The 19,806-nt window shown below is 41.9% G+C and overlaps 1 protein-coding gene across 1 annotated transcript; it reads right to left on the bottom strand.

Moving 5' to 3' along the window:
• Positions 1 to 234: 234 nt before the first annotated feature.
• On the bottom strand, positions 235 to 18,574 carry naglu (N-acetylglucosaminidase, alpha). The gene is made up of 6 exons (XM_021565336.2): positions 18,045 to 18,574; positions 5,736 to 5,883; positions 5,378 to 5,524; positions 5,195 to 5,280; positions 4,766 to 5,022; positions 235 to 4,456 (listed from the first exon to the last, which is right to left on the bottom strand). Exons 1-6 carry the CDS (start codon positions 18,452 to 18,454, stop codon positions 3,249 to 3,251), a joined length of 2,256 nt encoding a protein of 751 aa, XP_021421011.2. The 5' UTR covers positions 18,455 to 18,574; the 3' UTR covers positions 235 to 3,248.
• Positions 18,575 to 19,806: the final 1,232 nt, after the last annotated feature.

Raw genomic sequence — 19,806 nt, 5'->3', positions numbered from 1 at the left:
CACTAAAAAAATGTTTACAGCTGAAGCAAGCACACATTTCTTAAATTGACCATTTTTATAGGTCGTTTTATACCATTTTTATAGATCGTTAAGCCATGCTAAGCCGCTTCCACATGAAACGTCTTAGAATGTCTCAAATGTTTAATTGTAAACAAGATTAGAAGTAATGTATTTTGTAAATCACAGAGCATAAGGGCGAAGACCAAGAAGGCGGAATCACTTTCCTTAAACGTATTCATAATGGAAAGAAAATAGCCTTTATTCACGTGTACGCTAAATGCATATGATCCTACATTTCTTGATTCTCTGAACAGCATATTGTTAAAATTAACTGAATTCCATCTGGTTATTTGGACAGACATGAATACCATTTTTGACATGGGAGAAATCTAATAAAACCAACTACAATCCAAATGCAACCAAGGCTCTCCAGCATATACTCTCTGATTACAACCTCATTGATGCCTGACGAGCACATAATCCTAAATAAAAAAGTAGTACACTTTCTCCTCAAACAGGCATATAACATTCTCACAAATCGATTTCATACTATTATCTACACCTGTATTTGATTTAATTAAGAAAATAGAAATTCAACATATGAGCATGTCTGACCACCACGCTTACTACTGCCTACTTCAGAATCTCCTAAAATAGCCACAAGATGGCGTTTCAACGTTTCTTTACTACAAAATCCTGAATTCTTTGATCAATTTGAAATTAAATTAATTCATAATGACCAATAAAATATTTCAGTCGATCACCCCTGGATTCTATGGAATGCCACCAAAGATGTTATTAACAATAAGGCAACTGCATTTGGATCGAATAAATCACAATTAACATTTAAAAATCGGATTTCTTTAACTGTGTTAGAGCGTTCTCCACAAACTCTTTAGACCAGGTAGCCATTTTTCCAAAGTCAAGACAGAACTTAACTTATTGATTAGACAGAGAGCAGAATTTGCCATCAATAGAGTAATACTCAACCATTACTTCCATGGTAATCGTCCCAGTTGTTTACTAGCCAACAAGCTAAGTAGTAACGATCAATTGGCTGATATTAGCAACTATTGAATCTGAAACACGGTAATTACTATCAGAACACAAATGTATTCAAGATTCTCTCGCTTCTATAAAGACCTGTACACCTCTGATGGCTCCTTAACGCATCGAAGATCATAGATGAAGCTGAATTGAGCTCAAGCTATAAAACGTATTTTATCAAAATCAGTCCTAATGCCTCTCAAGGCACCGGTGGAGGACTCCATCTCTACTTATGGAATCCCAATAGTTCCCATTTAAAATATTTGGGAGTAGAAGGCTCCCCTTCTGGCTATTGGGATCCAATCCATAATGCGGTACAAAGAGGGAAAGACGCAGGACTATCCGTGCCAAGCTTTCAATTGTATTTCCAGGCACTGGCATTTCGCCACATCCTAAATTGGTTAAGACATGATTCTTCTGCACACCGGCTGAGTATAGAGAGACATACGGTGTCTGCTATTGCCCTGGAAGAGGTAGTCTTCACTGATACGGTATATCCCTTCAACAATGTAAACTACACTTTGGTCCTATTATTGCTCACACAATTTATATTTGGCGCAAAATTGAAAAAAACAATGTAACTGGGAATCAAAATGGCATGCCCATACGCCAACATTCCACAATAATGCCTTGCCATCTGGAGGACGGCGTTTTGCGTCACCCCAATAGTCCAAAGGTGGAATCCGTACCCTTATCGATATCATGAACAGTAATGATTTGAGAACATTCCAAAATTTGAAAGATACATTCACATTACAGGGCAATTCCTGTATTCAGCTATGCTGGCCTATGGAGTCCCTTGGGAAACCCAACTACTGAAACATCCAATGATGGGATTCATAAATAAATGATCTGGGCTCCGAAAGGACTGCTCTCTATAATACACTGAGTATACAAAACATTAAAAACACTGCTCTTTCCATGACAGACTGACCATGTGAAAGAGCAGGTGTTCCTAATGTTTTCTACACTTAGTGTATTAATTAATGGTTCAATTAAGTCATATATTAATCTATGCCGGTTATAGTAATTAAGTTTAAGGCCCAGTGCAGTCAAAGTTCAGATTTTCCTGTGTTCTGTATCATTTTTGTATAATGGCTGATGAAAAGAACAATGTAAAAGTGTGAAAAAGAATGTGATCAGTGTTATTTCCCGATAGTTGCTGGTTGAAAAATACAACCCAGGACCTTCTATTCAGCAGGTTTTGTATGGGTTCTGGCTCGCCTCGTGTTTTGGCTCGTCTTATCGAGGCGAAATAAGTTTTTAGACCAATAATAAAAATAGACTTCCAAACCTCTGCAAATAACAGTTCGTTTTCAAGTTGCATATCCCTCCCATTAGGCCTCTCTGCTTCCTTCCACAATCCTGACTGTGATTAATGCACCACTCTGGTCCCCTTTCCCCGTTCCACACCCAGACAGTCCTAGCAAAATGCTTGCTTGAGAAATAATTGTGCTAAAAAGCTATTTGTTTATTTAAAAAAAAAAGTTAATGTAAAACTCCTTAACTTAGTTGTTACCCAGAAATGATTTGATATTGAGCCAAATACAGCTGCGCTTGGCCTAGGGATAGTTCAGTGAAATGCATGCCAAGGCTCAAGCAAGGCTACTTAACAGTGAAATATAGATTTAAATATTTGTTTCCTTACCTTGAAAGCAGCCTAATTTCATGCCCAAATCATCTCCCTTTTTTTTGTTGTTTAAACCAAGTAATTGGTAAGCAATTAGGCAACACAATCCATTTAAGAGATCATTAGGGCATTATATTTAAAATATGCTAAATGAGGGAGATTGACTTGCATTCGTTTTTTCTCTGAAAATGCACATTTTACCGTTTGTTGGCAGTGGTAGTTTTACAAAACCGAATAGTGGATTGCAGTCACTCCTTGTCCATAGACTGCTTCGAAGGTAAGAAGAAAAATATTGAAATGGCATTTTGCTGAACTCTCTATTTAATGTCATAGTTTTTTTTCCTTACACATTTAACATATGTTTGGATGTTTCATCTTCAATATGTACATTTGTATGCTGCTCTAGTAATCTCAACAATCCACAATATAATTATTTACAAAATAAAAGGGTATTTTGAGCCTCTGAGTACATTCTACAGAAAAGTGATTGGGGGGGGGGGGGGGGGGGGGGGGGAGAGACATTCTTCTCGCTGTGAAAGGAGATAAGTCTTTCGGCAGATTACAGACAGGCTCACTTTAGTCTCTCCAAAGCCTGTGGATAATACTTGAGGAAGATTCTGCTGACTATGTCGTAGGTGTCACCCTGTGGTTTGGAGGGGTACTTCCGCTTGTTGAAAACAAAGCCCTTCTCCACCTGGAAGACGGCCTGGTTGAAAGCGTCTTGCCTGAAGGGTCGGCCTCTCTCCAGGCACTCCACCAGGGTGTTAACAAACAGGCTCCATCGCTGGGAATAGTAGTCTTCCATCAGGCCACCCCACTCCTTGCTGGCATAGTCCAGAATGTTGCCCTCGGGCCCCCACAGGGTGATCTGGTTCCGGGCGTTCATGTCGTACAGCCGTGCCTCCGCCTCATCCAGGGCCAGGGAGCGTGCCTGCTCCAGCCACGTCCCCAGCAGGAAGTGGCCGTCGCTGGACAGCAGGCGCTCCAGCTCGGGGAGGAGGTCGTACACCAGCACGCCCCCCGCCGTCAGGAGTTCCGGAAGCTTCTGGGCCTGGAAGGCATCCCGGATCTCGTGGTAGTAGTCGGTGGTGAGAAGCTGCAGAACCTCTCGGGTGACGTCCACCAGGTCGTATCGGAACGTCTCTTGGGCCATGAGAGGCCAGGCCGCCTGGTACAACAGCCTCCAGGCCTCGTACAGGTTGGCCCGCTGGTACCACACCTCTGTGGTCTTGTGCAGCGAGGGCCGGTGCACCAGTGGACTCTTGTTGTGGTTCTTGTAGTGGGGCACGGTGCAGTTGTAAACGCTACCAAAAAGCAGTCTCCAGGCGGCCGTCAGGTTCTCGTGGGTGCTGCCGTAGCGGCGAACCGCATACAGCGACACCCACTTGGCCAGGTTGACTGGCTCTTTGCGCCACGCCAACTCGCTCATCAGCTCGTACACCACAGGGTTCTGCTCAATGCCCTCCGGCGCCAGCCCGAGCCCAACCAGGGTGGAGTTGGGGAAGGCGAGAGCATCGAAAGGCCCCGAGTTGATGCTCTCCACCGTGCCAAAAAGCCCGCTATTGCCGCCAAAGTTGTGAAGCATGCACCATATGAAGGGCTGGCCGTAGAAAGACTTGGTCAAGGAGAAAGCCGGCGTGGACTCTGCAAACAAGTCCAGCACGATCATCCGACCGATGGGCACTCCGTGCAGAAGGGCCTGAATCTGGGCAGGCTTCCAGAATGCTGTGTCAAACACAAAGAGCCAGCCCTGCATCAGCCAAATGGCCCGGGGATCCACTGGAGACAAAAAAAGATTTTGGTGTGAGAGAGAAGAAAGGCAGAGCTCTTGATATGGCTAGGAGTATGGGCAAGGGGTCTGTGTACAACCCCCACAAGTGGCACTATGGCAGGGCACCCTGGGGTTATGAAAGTAGGACGATTACAGTAATTACGACCCAATGTATACTGACATTTTAACATCCGCTAACTGTTGTGGCCGGAATTCCCGGAAGAAAAACTACTTAACACATTAGAGGGTAACGAAGCTAGTGTCAGCTAATTAACAGACAGCGGTTTATTTTGCGTCGTTCGGCATGCTTGTCTCACCAGAGGTCATGGTGTCGAAGACTGCGCGGCTGACCGAGGACAAGTAGGTGGGGTCCGAGGAGGTCGGCGTCATCTCGTTGAAGGTGTCTGTGTTGTAGATGTGGTCTGTGCCAAATTGCTTGACCAGCTGGGACAGGAACAGGGAGCCGATCGAATGGAAGAGGGGGTCACGGGGGTCCAGGGTATATGCGCAGGAGTAGCTGCAGTTGAAGTGGCTCCAGGGCGCCAATTTGGTCACGTTGGCTTTCGGAAAGAGCCTGGAAAATGGAACAAACAAGGACTGAACAATCTAGGAAAATATTGTTGCCGAGCACATTGATCTTAACTGATTCAAATACCTCCAAATTGCTATTTATTTTGTATTCCAACAACAAAAATATAGAACGGAAGCCATGGATTGATGAAACGGTTTTGAATAAGCAGTCATACCTGACGATGCCCTGAGGCACAATCCCAGAGAATGCAGGCAGGACAGGCAGCATTCCAAAGGATCTCATTCGGTCTAAAATCTTGAACTGGAGTGCAGAATAAATATACAACATATATATCATTATTATTCCCAATGTAGGAGGGAACCAATGTGTGTATGGAGACCAATCAAAATGTTAGTACTTGAAGGTAGAGCTGCTTCACATGCCAGGACTGTGGTAGGGGTCCGCCCCACTGGAACAGGTTCCCCATACGGTTCCAGGCTAGGAAGGCGGGGCCAGTGAAGAAGTGGTCAATTTCAGTCTGGTTCAGCCCCAGTGAGAGGTACACCTAATCCATCAAAAACAGCTAATGTCAGAGTTGTTCTAAAATACAATACAATACAGTTAAGACAAAATGTGTGTTTAAATAGGAAAAAGTTAGCAAAAAATTACTTTGCACTTTTATCTGGCATTACCCCCACCTATTAGTAGGAAATTAGTTGTAATATGCATTCCAGTTTGCTCCACCTCAGCACACACACACTATGGGATCTCATTACCTCTTGCCACAAGGCCTCTTGTCCAGTAAATGCCAAAGGCAGATTGATGCCATTCAGTGCCATCCAGTCGATCTCTCTCTGCCATCGTGGCCAGTCCCACCACAATGTGGAGTAGCTCTGAGTGCATACGTTCTGATAGTACCTGAATCTAGAAACAAGAGAAAGGCATTACCAGGGAGCTACACTGGGACGTCGGGAAAACATTGGTGTTTAGTTGCTACACTGGACACAATGTGTCCTCAATCCCATTGAGCACATTTGGGACCTGTTGGATCGGAGGGTGAGGGCTAGGGCCATTCCCCCCCAGAAATGTCAGGGAACTTGCAGGTGCCTTGGTGGAAGAGTGGGGTAACATCTCACAGCAAGAACTGGCTAAACCAGGTGCAGTCCATGAGGAGGAGATGCACTGCAGTACTTAATGCAGCTGGTGGCCACACCAGATACTTTTGATGGATGTGCAAACTACAAGCAAGCACAGGCTGCTGGGTTAACATTTCATTGGTTGCCTTACTAAGAAGTCGAGCAGAGGTAACGTAGTGTTTATCTAAACCAAAATCTAGCTAGCTTTCATAATATGCTGGCTAAACATTCCGAAGCAAATCAATGTAATTAGCCAGCTGCTATCTGGCAATGTGATTTGTAACTTTGCAAGCAAATGTAAGCTACGCTAAGTTATTTTAGCTACCGGACCATATCTATCTATTAGCTAGCCAACTAACTACTGTAGAGGCTAACTTGACTGGCCTGTGTGTTCGATTAATATCTGCAGTGACATCAACCGATCCCATTAATATCTGTAGTGACATCAACCGATCCCATTAATATCTGTAGTGACAACATCAAGCTCAGCACCAGGAACTAGCGCAAGTCACCTTTGCTAAATCTTTCCCTGACTCCGTGATGAGCAAATAAATAGTGTATTCAGAAAGTATTCAGACCCCTTGATTTGTTCCACATTTTCTTACGTTACAGCCTTATTCTAAAATTGATTAAATAAAAAAAATAATATATATATATATATACATACACATACTCAATCTACACACAATACCCCATAATGACAAAACGAAAAACAGGTTTAGACATTTTGAAAAATATATATAAATTAAATACATTTACAGTGGGGCAAAAAAGTATTTAGTCAGCCACCAATTGTGCAAGTTCTCCCACTTAAAAAGATGAGGCCTGTAATTTTCGTCATAGGTACACTTCAACTATGACAGACAAAATGAGAAGAAAAAAATCCAGAAATTCACATTGTAGGATTTTTAATGAATTTATTTGCAAATTATGGTGGAAAATAAGCATTTGGTCACATACAAACAAGCAAGATTTCTGGCTCTCACAGACTTGTAACTTCTTCTTTAAAAGGCTCCTCTGTCCTCCACTTGTTACCTGTATTATTGGCACCTGTTTGAACTTGTTATCAGTATAAAAAGACACCAGTCCACAACCTCAAACAGTCACACTCCAAACTCCACTATGGCCAAGACCAAAGAGCTGTCAAAGGACACCAGAAACAAAATTGTAGACCTGCACCAGGCTGGGAAGACTGAATCTGCAGTAGGTAAGCAGCTTGATTTGAAGAAATCAACTGTGGGAGCAATTATTAGGAAATGGAAGACATACAAGACCACTGATAATCTCCCTCGATCTGGGGCTCCACGCAAGATCTCACCCCGTGGGGTCAAAATGATCACAAGAACGGTGAGTAAAAATCCCAGAACCACACGGGGGAACCTAGTGAATGACCTGCAGAGAGCTGGGACCAAAGTAACAAAGCCTACCATCAGTAACACACTACGCCGCCAGGGACTCAAATCCTGCAGTGCCAGACGTGTCCCCCTGCTTAAGCCAGTACATGTCCAGGCCCATCTGAAGTTTGCTAGAAAGCATTTGTATGATCCAGAAGAAGATTGGGAGAATGTCATATGGTCAGAAGAAACCAAAATATAACTTTTTGGTAAAAACCCAACTTGTCGTGTTTGGAGGACAAAGAATGCTGAGTTGCACCCAAAGAACACCATACCTACCGTGAGGCATGGGGGTGGAAACATCATGCTTTGGGGCTGTTTTTCTGCAAAGGGACCAGGACGACTGATCCGGTGCATCCTTTTTCCATTATTCATCCTTGAGATGTTTCTTCTTCAACTTGATTGGAGTCCACTTGTAGTAAATTCAATTGATTAGACAGGAATACAAAAACATTTCTGCAGCATTGAAGGTCCCCAAGAACACAGTGGCCTCCATTATTCTTAAATGGAAGGAGTTTGGAACCAGCAAGACTCTTCCTAGAGCTTGCTGCCCGGCCAAAATGAGCAAGGGAGAAGGGCCTTGGTCAAAGATCAAGAACCCGATGGTCACTGACAGAGCTCCTCTGTGGAGATGGGAGAACCTTCCATGAGGACAACCATCTCTGCAGCACTCCACCAATCAGGCCTTTATGGTAGAGGCCAGACGGAAGCCACTCCTCAGTAAAAGGCACATGACAGCCGGCTTGGAATTTGCCAAAAGGCACCTGAAGGACTGACAAAATTCTTTGGTTTGATGAAACCAAGATTGAACTCTTTGGCCAGAATGCCAAGCGTCACGTCTGGAGGAAACCTGGCACCATCCCTACGGTGAAGCATGGTGGCAGCATCATGCTGTGGGGATGTATTTCAGCGGCAGGGACTGGGAGACTAGTCAGGATCGAGGGAAAGATGAACGGAGAAAAGTACAGAGAGATCCTTGATGAAAACCTGCTCCAGAGCGCTCAGGCCCTCCGACTGGGGCAAAGGTTCCCCTTCCAACAGGACAACAACCCTAAGCACACAGCCAAGACAATGCAGGAGTGGCTTCGGGACAAGGCTCTGAATGTCCTTGAGTGACCCAGTCAGCCCGGACTTGGAACATCTCTGGAGAGACCTGAAAATAGCTGTGTAGCAACGCTCCCCATCCAACCTGACAGAGCTTGAGAGGATATTCAGAGAAAATGGGAGAAACTCCCCAAATACAGGTGTGCCAAGCTTGTAGTGTCATACCCAAGAAGACTCAAGGCTGTAATCGCTGCCAAAGGTGCTTCAACAAAATACTGAGTAAATACTGAGTAAACGCCGATACCGATTATTGGAGGACCAAAAAAGCCGATACTGATATATTTTATTTTCAAATCAGTCGATTTGTTATTTATTTATTTGTAATAATGACAATTTCAACAATACTGAATGAACACTTATTTTAATTTAATACATCAATAAAATCAATTTAGCCTCAAGTAAATAATGAAACGTTCAATTTGGTTTAAATAATGCAAAACTAAGTGTTGGAGAAGAAAGTAAAAGTGCAATATATGCTATGTAAGAAAGCTAACGTTTCAGTTCCTTGCTCAGAAGATGAGAACATATGAAAGCTGGTGGTTCCTTTTAACATGAGTCTTCAATATTCCCAGGTAAGAAGTTGTAGGTTGTAGTTATTATAGGAATTATAGGACTATTTCCCTCTATACCATTTGTATTTCATTAACCTTTGACTAATGGATGTTCTTATAGGCACTATAGTATTGCCAGTGTAACAGTATAGCTTCCGTCCCTCTCCTCGCTCCTCCCTGGGCTCGAACCAGCAATACGACAACAGCCACCCCTCGAAGCAGCGTTACCCATGCAGAGCAAGGGGAACAACTACTATTAGCGCGCGCTAACTAGCTAGCCATTTCACTTCAGTTACACCAGCCTCATCTCACGAGTTGATAGGCTTGAAGTCATTAACAGCGCAATGCTTGACGCACAACGAAGAGCTGTTGGCAAAACGCACAAAAGTGCTGTTTGAATGAATGTTTACGCGCCTGCTTCTGCCTACCACCACTCAGTCAGATACTTAGATACTTGTATGCTCAGTCAGATTATATGCAACGCAGGACACGCTAGATAATATCTAGTAATATCATCAATCATGTGAGGTTAACTAGTGATTATGATTGATTGTTTTTTTATAAGATAAGTTTAATGCTAGCTAGCAACTTACCTTGGCTTACTGCATTCGCGTAACAGGCAGTCTCCTCGTGGAGCGCAATTGAGAGGCAGGTCGTTATTGGGTTGGACTAGTTAACTGAGGTTGCAAGATTGGATCCCCCTAGCTGACAAGGTGAAAATCTGTCGTTCTGCCCCTGAACGAGGCAGTCAACCCACCGTTCCTAGGCCATCATTGAAAATAAGAATGTGTTCTTAACTGACTTGCCTAGTTAAATAAAAGGTATAAAATAAAATAATAATAATAAAAAATAAGTCACATTGGCGCCCAAAAATACGGACATCCGATTGTTATGAAAACTTGAAATTGGCCCTAATTAAATCGGTCGAGCTCCAGTCTGAAAACTTATGCATTGAATTTTTTTTGAATTGCTTTGTTTTTGCTTTGTCATTATTGGGTACTGTGTGTAGATTGATGAGGGGGAAAAACGATTTAATTAATTTTAGAATAAGGCTGTAACGTAATAAAATGTGGAAAAGGTGAAGGGGTCTGAATACTTTCCGAATGCACTGTGTACTGCATAAACATGGTGTGTGTCCTGTGGTAATACATGGTGTGTTATAAGTAGGCTACAACGTCTACTGTAGTATCTCTGTCTTGTAGCTGCTTAGTTGATTGTTTATGCAAAGCTTGAAGTCTAAATTGGAGAAAATTAGTAAGGAGGAGATGGGGTGGGTGACTGACTGGTGCCTGTTAAGTGTGGGTAGTGTGTGAAGGTTAGTATGCATGATCTATTAACACGAGTGGGGTAGGTGGGTGGATATCGTTCTTTGTGTGCGTATTGATGGGGACAAAGTAGTAAAATGTTGGCTAATCACCAACTTGTGTATGTTCTACAGACTAATCCTGCTGCTGACCTTTACACCAGCGTTTGTCATACAGATCCTGTAGATTCATTGGATGAAAGCTTTCAGCCGGGAACAAGCTCGAGCTCAACATCTGATCTCAGCCAAATCATAGTTGACTTACACTTCACTGTTAATGTCGTGTCATGGAAAAAAACTGCCCCATGCGCTTTACAATCCAACCACTTAACATGATGACATTGCTGGGGTTAGCTGATGTGCGACTAATGCACTATGGTTAATTGAAGGGCACAAATGTCCACAGCCCTCACGATAAACAAGGAAAACTCGATTGTAACAACACTCCATTCTTCACGTCCCACTGATTTTCGCTTTAACAGGGCCCAGCCACAGCACAAATGTCTACAGCCCTCACAGTAAACAAGGAAAACTAAATTGTAACAATGCCCTGTTCTCCCCCCACCCTCCAATTTTCACTGTGCCATAAAGCAGCGAAAGAGAGCCCAGAACACTGAACTGGTCATATGCAAATGCTGGCACTCCGAAAGAGACTACGCACATATTTCACATGCAGGGTCAAACATAATGTGCAATATTTTTCTTTCCACATTCACCGCTATTGTCTGTCAATTTAATTAAAAGAGCATTGATCGTGACAAGACTACATACAGTGGCTTGCGAAAGTATTCACACCACTTGGCATGTTTCCTATTTTGTTGCCATACAATCTGGAATTAACATTTATTTTTTGAGGGGTTTGTATCATTTGATTTACACAACATGCCTACCACTTTGAAGATACAAAATATTTTCTACTGTGAAATAAACAAGACAAAAAAACAGAAAACTTGAGCGTGCATAACTATTCACCCCCCTAAAGTCAATACTTTGTAGAGCCACCTTTCGCAGGAGTAACAACTGCAAGTCTTTTGGGGTACGTCTCTATAAGCTTGGCACATCTAGCCACTGGGACTTGTGCCCATTCTTCAAGGCAAAACTGCTCCAGCTCCTTCAAGTTGGATGGGTTTCGCTGGTGTACAGCAGACTTTAGTCATACCACAGATTCTCAATTGGATTGAGGTCCGGGCTTAGACTAGGCCATTCCAAGACATTTAAAATGTTTCCCCTTAAACCACTCGAGTGTTGCTTTAACAGTATGCTTAGGGTTATTGTCCTGCTGGAAGGTGAACCGCTATCCCAGTCTCAAATCTCTGGAAGTCTGAAACAGGTTTCCCACAAGAATTTCTCTGTATTTAGAGCCATCCATTATTCCTTCAATTCTGACCTGTTTCCCAGTCCCTGATGCTGCCACCACCATGCTTCACTATAGGGATGGTGTTCTCAGGGTGATGGGAGGTGTTGGGTTTGCACCAGACATAGCGTTTTCCTTGAAGGCCAAAAAGCTCAATTTTAGGCTCATCTGACCAGAGTACCTTCTTCCATATGTTTGGGGAGTCTCCCACATGCCTTTTGGCAAACACCAAACGCGTTTGCTTATTTTTTTTTCTTTAAGCAATTGCTTTTTTTCTGGCCACTCTTCCGTAAAGCCCAGCTCTGTGGAGTGTACGGCTTAAAGTGGATGTGGCGGCAGGTAGCCTAGTGGTTAGAGTATTATGCCAGTAACCGAAAGGTTGCTAGATCGAATCCCCGAGCTGACAAGATAAAAATCTGTCATTCTGCGAGCTGACATGATAAAAATCTGTCATTCTGCCCCTGTTCCTAGGCCGAATTTGTTCTTAACTGACTTGCCTAGTTAAATGAAAGGTAAAATATTTAAAAAGTGGTCCTATGGACAGATATTCCAATCTCCGCTGTGGAGCTTTGCAGCTCCTTCAGGGTTCTCTTTGGTCTCTTTGTTGACTCTCTGATTAATGTCCTCCTTGCCTGGTCTGTGGGCGGCCCACAGGTCAGTACTTCTCCACAACTTCATACCCTGACCTGTTTGGAGAGCTCCTTGGTCTTCATGGTGCCCCTTGCTTAGTGGTGTTGCAGACTGGGGCATTTCAGAACAGGTGTATATATACACTGAGCTCATGCGACATATCATGTGACACTTAAAGTCCACCTGTGTGCAATATTTTGAAGGTAATTGGTTGCACTAGATCTTATTTAGGGGTTTCATAGCAAATACATATGCACGCACCACTTTTCAGTTTTTTAGAATGTTTTTAAACAAGTTATTGTTTTCATTTCACTTCACCAATTTGGACTATTTCGTGTATCTCCATTATAATCTCCAAAATAATTTAAATTACAGTTTGCAATGCAATGAAATAGGAAAAACAATAAGAAAAACACCAAGGGGAATTAATACTTTTGCAAGGCACTGTAGGCAGGGGTCGTTACACTATCCTCTCCATCTATAGCAGTGCATGAGTAAAATCACTGAGGAAGCCAAGCCAGGAAAAAAAGCCATATCACAACCTGTGTTGTGATAATTGCATGGTTTGCTCTATAACCTGTTAGTTCATATCCCTTGCCACCGTGATATATAAGCCTAAGGCCGAGACAGTAAGAAGACAAAGTGGCAGAATAAATTCAACCACACCTTTGTTTCATCACAAAGTCGGAGAGCAACAACTGTCCGGTGAAGTCCACAAGCAAACAGTTACATGACCTACTAGAGACTGGTCAAGCAAGTTAATGTTTGAGATATTTTCGGAGTACTAAACAACTATTGATTTAGAACCACAGAGTTACCGTACGCAATTCATAAAGAAAAACAGGAGCTGCCTCCACTATTCCAACATCATCAAATCATCTATGCTTAGTCTAATACAGCCACAACTAAGATACCAGAAACTATTTAGTCCAATCAATGTAAGCTACATATGATACATCTGTCCATGGTACTGATTTCTCTGTGTGTGTGTGTGTGTCCCTATATAAAAACACACCCTATGTGTTTTAATAAAATAAACTATATGTAGGTTACTGAGCTTGTCTGATGCTTTAAGCACACTGTGATTAAATCATTAAGACACAAATGACTGGAGGGAGCCAGAGATCAAGATAGTCTAACAAAAACATTAATACATTTTTTTAAAGTGACCAAACCTTGGCCTTTGCAGATTCTGCTGTTATGCTCCTGTTGTTAAATTCCAAATAAGCTACACCGAGGGTCGGCAACCTTTTCCATTTGGAGTGCCAATTTATCTTACCATTTCTACCAATCTGTGTGCCAGTTATGATATGTATATGCACATTTTCATAGACATCATAATACATTAAACTGTTCTATGTATCTCAAAATCATCATGTGGTTAATAAAAATTCTAAAAGTAACTTATATTGCCAACTATGTAAAAAATAGCCCACATAGAGCCAACAAATAAAAACATTGCAGCCTGCAGGTAGAAAATATCCTGATAAAACGTAAATATCCTATAAATCAGATTGGCTACTCATGGCCTGTCTGCAAGGAACTTGAAACATTATATCCACTATTATGTTGGGTCAGGCCTGAAGCTTGAGCTAGCAATCTTGCAACATTGTATCAAATATTCTGGGCCCTCAGAGTTTTCTGCAGACAGACAGACATAGCTGTAGGATATTTGCGCAAGGAATAAGAACTAGTGATGCACCGATATTACATTTTTGGCCAATACCGATATTTTCCTTTCCAAAAAAACAATATCGATAACCGATATTTAACATTTTAGTGGCCTTTTAAGCATTCTAGTGCAGTTAAACACACACAATCTCAGTGCAAGAGGCATCACTACAGTCCCTGGTTCGAATCTAGGCTGTATCACATCCGGCTGTGATTGGGAGTCCCATAGGGCGGGGCACAATTGGCCCAGCATCGTCCGGGTTTGGCCGGGGTAGGCAGTCATTGTAAAGAAGAATTTGTTCTCAAATGACTTGCCTATTTAAAAGGTTACACACACCACAATGACCAAAAAGGCATTTTTTGGGGCATTTACGCATGTCCCCATTACCAGTAAAACAATCAAAACCTATTTCTTTCACTTACTTCCTGTGCTGTTTTGTGGTTCATTTGTTCATTTGTTTGATTTTCAACCAGGATTTCTCATTCTATGGCACACAGTTTGGGTCTTTGCGTGTCAAATAACACTATTTGACGTGTAAAATAAGCTTGTTGACCAATCAGGACCTGAATATGACTGCACATCATAATTTAACGTGTTCATACATTTTTTATGTTATTACACCATCACTCGTATTTCATATGTCACAACGATTCTTCAATACGTATGCTATGATGCTAGTAAAGTTGTCTCGCGCACCTACACTGCTGGTCATTAAAAAAAAGCTAGCTAGCTCATGGATGCAAACAATGTTCTTCCCACAAAACAACAATCTGTTTCAGTAGCTATAGTTAGCTAGCTAACTATATAGTTGGGTGTCATGAACTAAAATAACCCTAATTTATAAGACAGTTCTTGTTTGATTAATGGTGGTTGGACCCATCTATGTGAAGCTTGCCACAATAAAGATTAGCCACAATAGTGGACTTTGTGGTTAGCCTTAGAAATAAAAGTATGTAATTGACAGTGATGCAAATGAATACAAATAGTAGAATTATGCCATAATTGAATATAAAATGCCAGACGAGGTTGTTTAATCACACTGTACAGCCTTGCCTATGGATTGTGGATCAATGACATGGGGTATCAGCCTACTCAGTGACACCCAGAGGACATTAGCGTCATAGCTCTTATTGTGGGACTCTGAAACAACTGAATTGAGCCACATGTTGTCAACCTATGTGCATTGAACACTATTCCCGAGGAAAAACAATACCGCGTGGATGTCCCATAACTGAGGAGGACATTGGGAAAAAACTTATTGGGTATTGAGTAGACTGATACCCCATTTCATTGATCCCCAATCCTTATTTAAAGCTGTACAGTGCAATATGAATGGCAATACACACAATAGGCCGACTGGGGAGGTGATTTCACACAGTCAGTCTCGCAATAAGAGCTAATATTTGCATAAACCTTTAACAGTTGTGTTCTGTGGGTGTCACCATGTAGACTGATACCCAATTTCATTGCTTCACAATCCAACCTTGTTTAACATTATCTTGTCTAAATATGGCACAATTCCACCAATTGTAACCTTCTGCAACACTTTCAAAGAGGTACTTTTATTTTGAAAGCAAACCGCAAATTCCACTATTGTGCCTAAAATCCTTATTGTGGCTAGATTCACAACACATAACCCGGCGAACCTCGCTAGCCAGATGAAGCTAGCTGGCTGCTTATAACGTCAAGCTTTGGGCAACAGGGTTAAGTAGCTGGCAAGCTATTTATTTTCATGAACTGAAGTTCAATTTCAATAGGCGAACAAGTGGCTACCTAGCTAATACTTCCTCACAAGGATTCCTAAATCATTGCTAAGAATCATGAAAATGACTGCAATTTCTACTGGTCATCATTTTCAGGCTGGTTGTATTGGTGCTAGCTAGGTACCAAGCTAAAGCTAACTACCCCAGAAGTTGCAGTTGAACAAATAATGCTTTATTACCAACATGGTATTGTAAACACATCATTCGTGGCCTGTGTTTGCAGACTTTTTTTGTACAGCTTTGACAGCGCTACGTATAGTAGTGGTGGCGCTTGGCTTGCACGTGCAAATTCAGAACACACAACATTCTATAATAGAACTGTTATTTGACTCGTCAAATAGTGTTATTTGACATGCATCTTTTTTGACACGCAAAGCCCCAAAACGGCGTTCCATAGTATGCCGTGAAGCTAATAGCAGTGACGCTATTACTGTGTAACTCTGGTAGGGCAACATGTGTACCGGTGCTCGAACAGTCGGTGAAAGCCAACATCACAACAAAGAACGGTTGATTGTCAAGGGCAATAAATGCCATTATCTTGGCGTTATAATGGATTTCACCTTCGAGTTACTTGCTGAAATTCTTTCTCTTTCAAATGACTGCTCGACTTGTTGACTGCTCGATCCACCCAGCAGACATTGTGGGCTAGGTTAGGAATGCTGTTTTGCATACAATTGTATCTTACGTCATTACGTCATGTATATATACACACACGTTATATAGGTATGCACATCAGCTTTGACATCAGTTTTGCACATCGACGTTAAACTAGACATCGATGTCGCCATTTTTAGCTAATAACGTATGATTCCAATATATTGTGCATCCCTAATAAGAAGTAATCGGGTAGGCCTATTTTACGACGTTTCCACCGGATCAGAGAATGACACCCTTTCACACTGAGTGATTATCGAAAGAGAGCTGCAAATATTTTTTTAATAGGCTACGTTGAGGAACTATTGTCATTCACAATGGGTGTAAAAATAGACTTTGTTTACTTGCTGTCTGAGGTCAATAAAAAATGATTGAGAAGTAAGCAGTGGTGAGTTAAGACAATCAGAAATTCTATCAGATCACCAAATGGGCACATTTATAGGCCTACATTTGCACGCAGGTCAGGTAGCCCAGGCCTACGTTTATGGATAAATCAGGTGCGCTTCCTTACTCAACATTGACAGGAACGCTACAAACAAACAACAATGAATAAATTGACAACTCCTAAATGGAATGAAATAAACCAAAACTTGTTCCTCACAAGTGTAGCTTAGGTTGTGCAGTCAGCAAACAACGTGTCCACTTCGACAATGAGAATGGTAAAAGACTAATAAGAATATATTGAATGCATTAAAAGAAATTACCGTAACCAAACAAACATTGTACATTAGAAATTATGGGAAATAACGGTAAATGTGATACTTGTGTGCCATCCCCGTGGCCTCCACAATCGATTAGTCCACTGAGACAGGCGTGAATCAGACCAGTGTCTCATATCATAAAATCTACCAACAGCCAACAGCCTATCGACCGAACAATACTGAGACCAAGTATCTCAGATGCTTTCTCCAGTGAGATACTGTACATTCAGCCTCTTGCGAATTGAAGGAAAATTAGGAAACAGACTAAAGACCAATTATTTTATTCATAGTCAATTTTGGGGGGTATACCTGGCTTCCCTTGGCATCCATGAATGAATACACGCCACTGCTCTCTGTACAGGAGGAGCGTGTCCCCATGCTTAACAATAGCAAGTCCCTTATGTATGTGCCTTTCTGATGGCCTCATTCCAGCCATATCCCACTTCTGACTCCAATGTAGCGAATGGCTACATTACAATGCTTCTTGCGGGTCACGAACCCGGGTCTTCCAAGCCACAAAAGTCCACAAAAATATCTGTGATGAGTTTCAAACTTGCAACCTTTGGGTTAGTAAACATAACCTTAAGTAACCATCTCGCTTATGTAACCATACCAATCATAACAGATCATACTCTGATTCAGAAGGGTTAGGTTAAATGCAGAAGACACATTTCAGTCGAAGGCATTCAGTTGTACAACTGACTAGGTATCCCTAATTTAAGTGTCTCGTGTTTACTATGTTACGTCTAGTCTATGAGCCCAGGTTGCCCTATTACATCCTGAGAGGACAGATGTATCTCCGGATAAAGTTTCGTTCACTTACATGTGTTGGGTGCTGATGCGCAGTACGCCTGTGAGTTGCGGCAACGGGCGAGGAATGTTAAGTTGATTACCTGACCACGATACGTGACAATTGCAGAAGTATTTTAAGTAGTTGTAAATCCCAGAGGCGACTGCCACCCCAGTGCTGCCTGTGGCTATGATTTTATTGTTTTTCGCCGACCGGAGCTCACACACTTCCAAATTATCATTGGATAAAGTTCTGTTGACGGACACTATGAACTCACGAGATCTATTTCCAAGTAGACGTCTCAGAAGTTCCACTACAGCTCTTCCCTGAGTCTTGTCGTTGGCTTGCGGTTTTAAATGTGCGAGAGTCTGAAACTCGCAATGTGCTGATAAATTAGAGACTACTACAAGTAAAGCAATGCTATAAATACATTTAAATCTCATTTTGATCAAAATCAACTTAAGCGAAAGAGTCGTATGCGTCCGTGTAATAAAATACGAGTTTGGTCAATTTTCAGGCAATCAGGAAGTTTTCGTTTTGAGAAATGCTCTGTGCCAATCAGAGTGTGATTTGTTTGGAGTCAATCAAAGTATTAAACCAATCACAGTCGAGAGGTTGGTAAATGGTAAAATCGCGGGGGGAAAAATAGTCACCCGATAAAGTCTGAGGACGTTTTATTTTTAGATTAGATGTATTTGGGTATAGAAAGGCACAGGGAAATTCCTCAGCAAAACGTCACAAATTATGTTATTTGCGTTTCAAGGCTGGACCTACAGTAGGCCTATATGTAAAACAAAAAAAATATATATATATATATATAACAACGCGAATCATATTGAGAGGACATAAAAAACACGGTCCTCTCAATATGATTCGCGTTCATCCGCCCATTCAAACCAATCAGGACGTTTACGCACTCCACGGCCCGCCCTGACACTTCATTTTAATGCTTGTTTACTTACATTCACTGTCTGGTTGTATTTACCACATGCATGCTACCTCGTCCATTTAGTATTGTTTAGTGAGTGAAGAGTATTTATTGAATGCAACTAGCATACTAATTATTAAGGGATATAGCAATAGTTATATTGTTTACGCGCTACTTCTGTAACGTGTTGCCTCTCTCGTGCCCCTGCACATGCGCATTTACTAATTGCCTCATAAGGGCTGTTGCCAGGCCAGAGAGGGCCATAAATCAATAGCCCTAGTCTTAGTTCTCTCTCCCTCTCGGTTTAAATTGCTGATGTGTGAATATTCCTGTGTTAGCCTGTAAAATTATTGCAGTTGTTGATATGCTTTTATCAGGGCATATGTTCACACATCCTGATATATATTTATAGTTTGCATGTCTATTTTTGATTTGCATATATGTATATCTTAGTATCTTGTAAATGGATCCTGATGATTGCATTGTCTCTCCCTTTTTCAGAACCACAAATATATGAACATCTTCAAATGGAAAAGCTCTGTCAGCGCTTGTGTGTGGTGACCATCAAGAGTACAGGCCTCCACATCATGAATATGACCGGACAGCACTATAGTAGGCAGAACCAAAACATATCAGCATTAAGCACTAACGGGTGAGGGCATTCACAACTGACCGTTCAGACGAGCTCCAGCTAGCCGTTTTTACAGTAGATCACTAACTGTGTACAACAAAGGCTTGAATGAATTCAGTCACAGGTTGATCACATTGCAGAAAACATTTGTCACAATTAAGCATATTTTTAAGTAAACAAAACATTTGAACATGTTTTAACCAAAACCAATTGGGGCCATACTTGCAAACACTAGA

Source organism: Oncorhynchus mykiss, chromosome 16, assembly GCF_013265735.2.
Source record: "Oncorhynchus mykiss isolate Arlee chromosome 16, USDA_OmykA_1.1, whole genome shotgun sequence".
Classification (NCBI taxonomy): Eukaryota; Metazoa; Chordata; class Actinopteri; order Salmoniformes; family Salmonidae; genus Oncorhynchus; species Oncorhynchus mykiss.
Note: the sequence above shows the minus strand (reverse complement) of the source record. Positions and strands in the feature narration are given on the sequence as shown.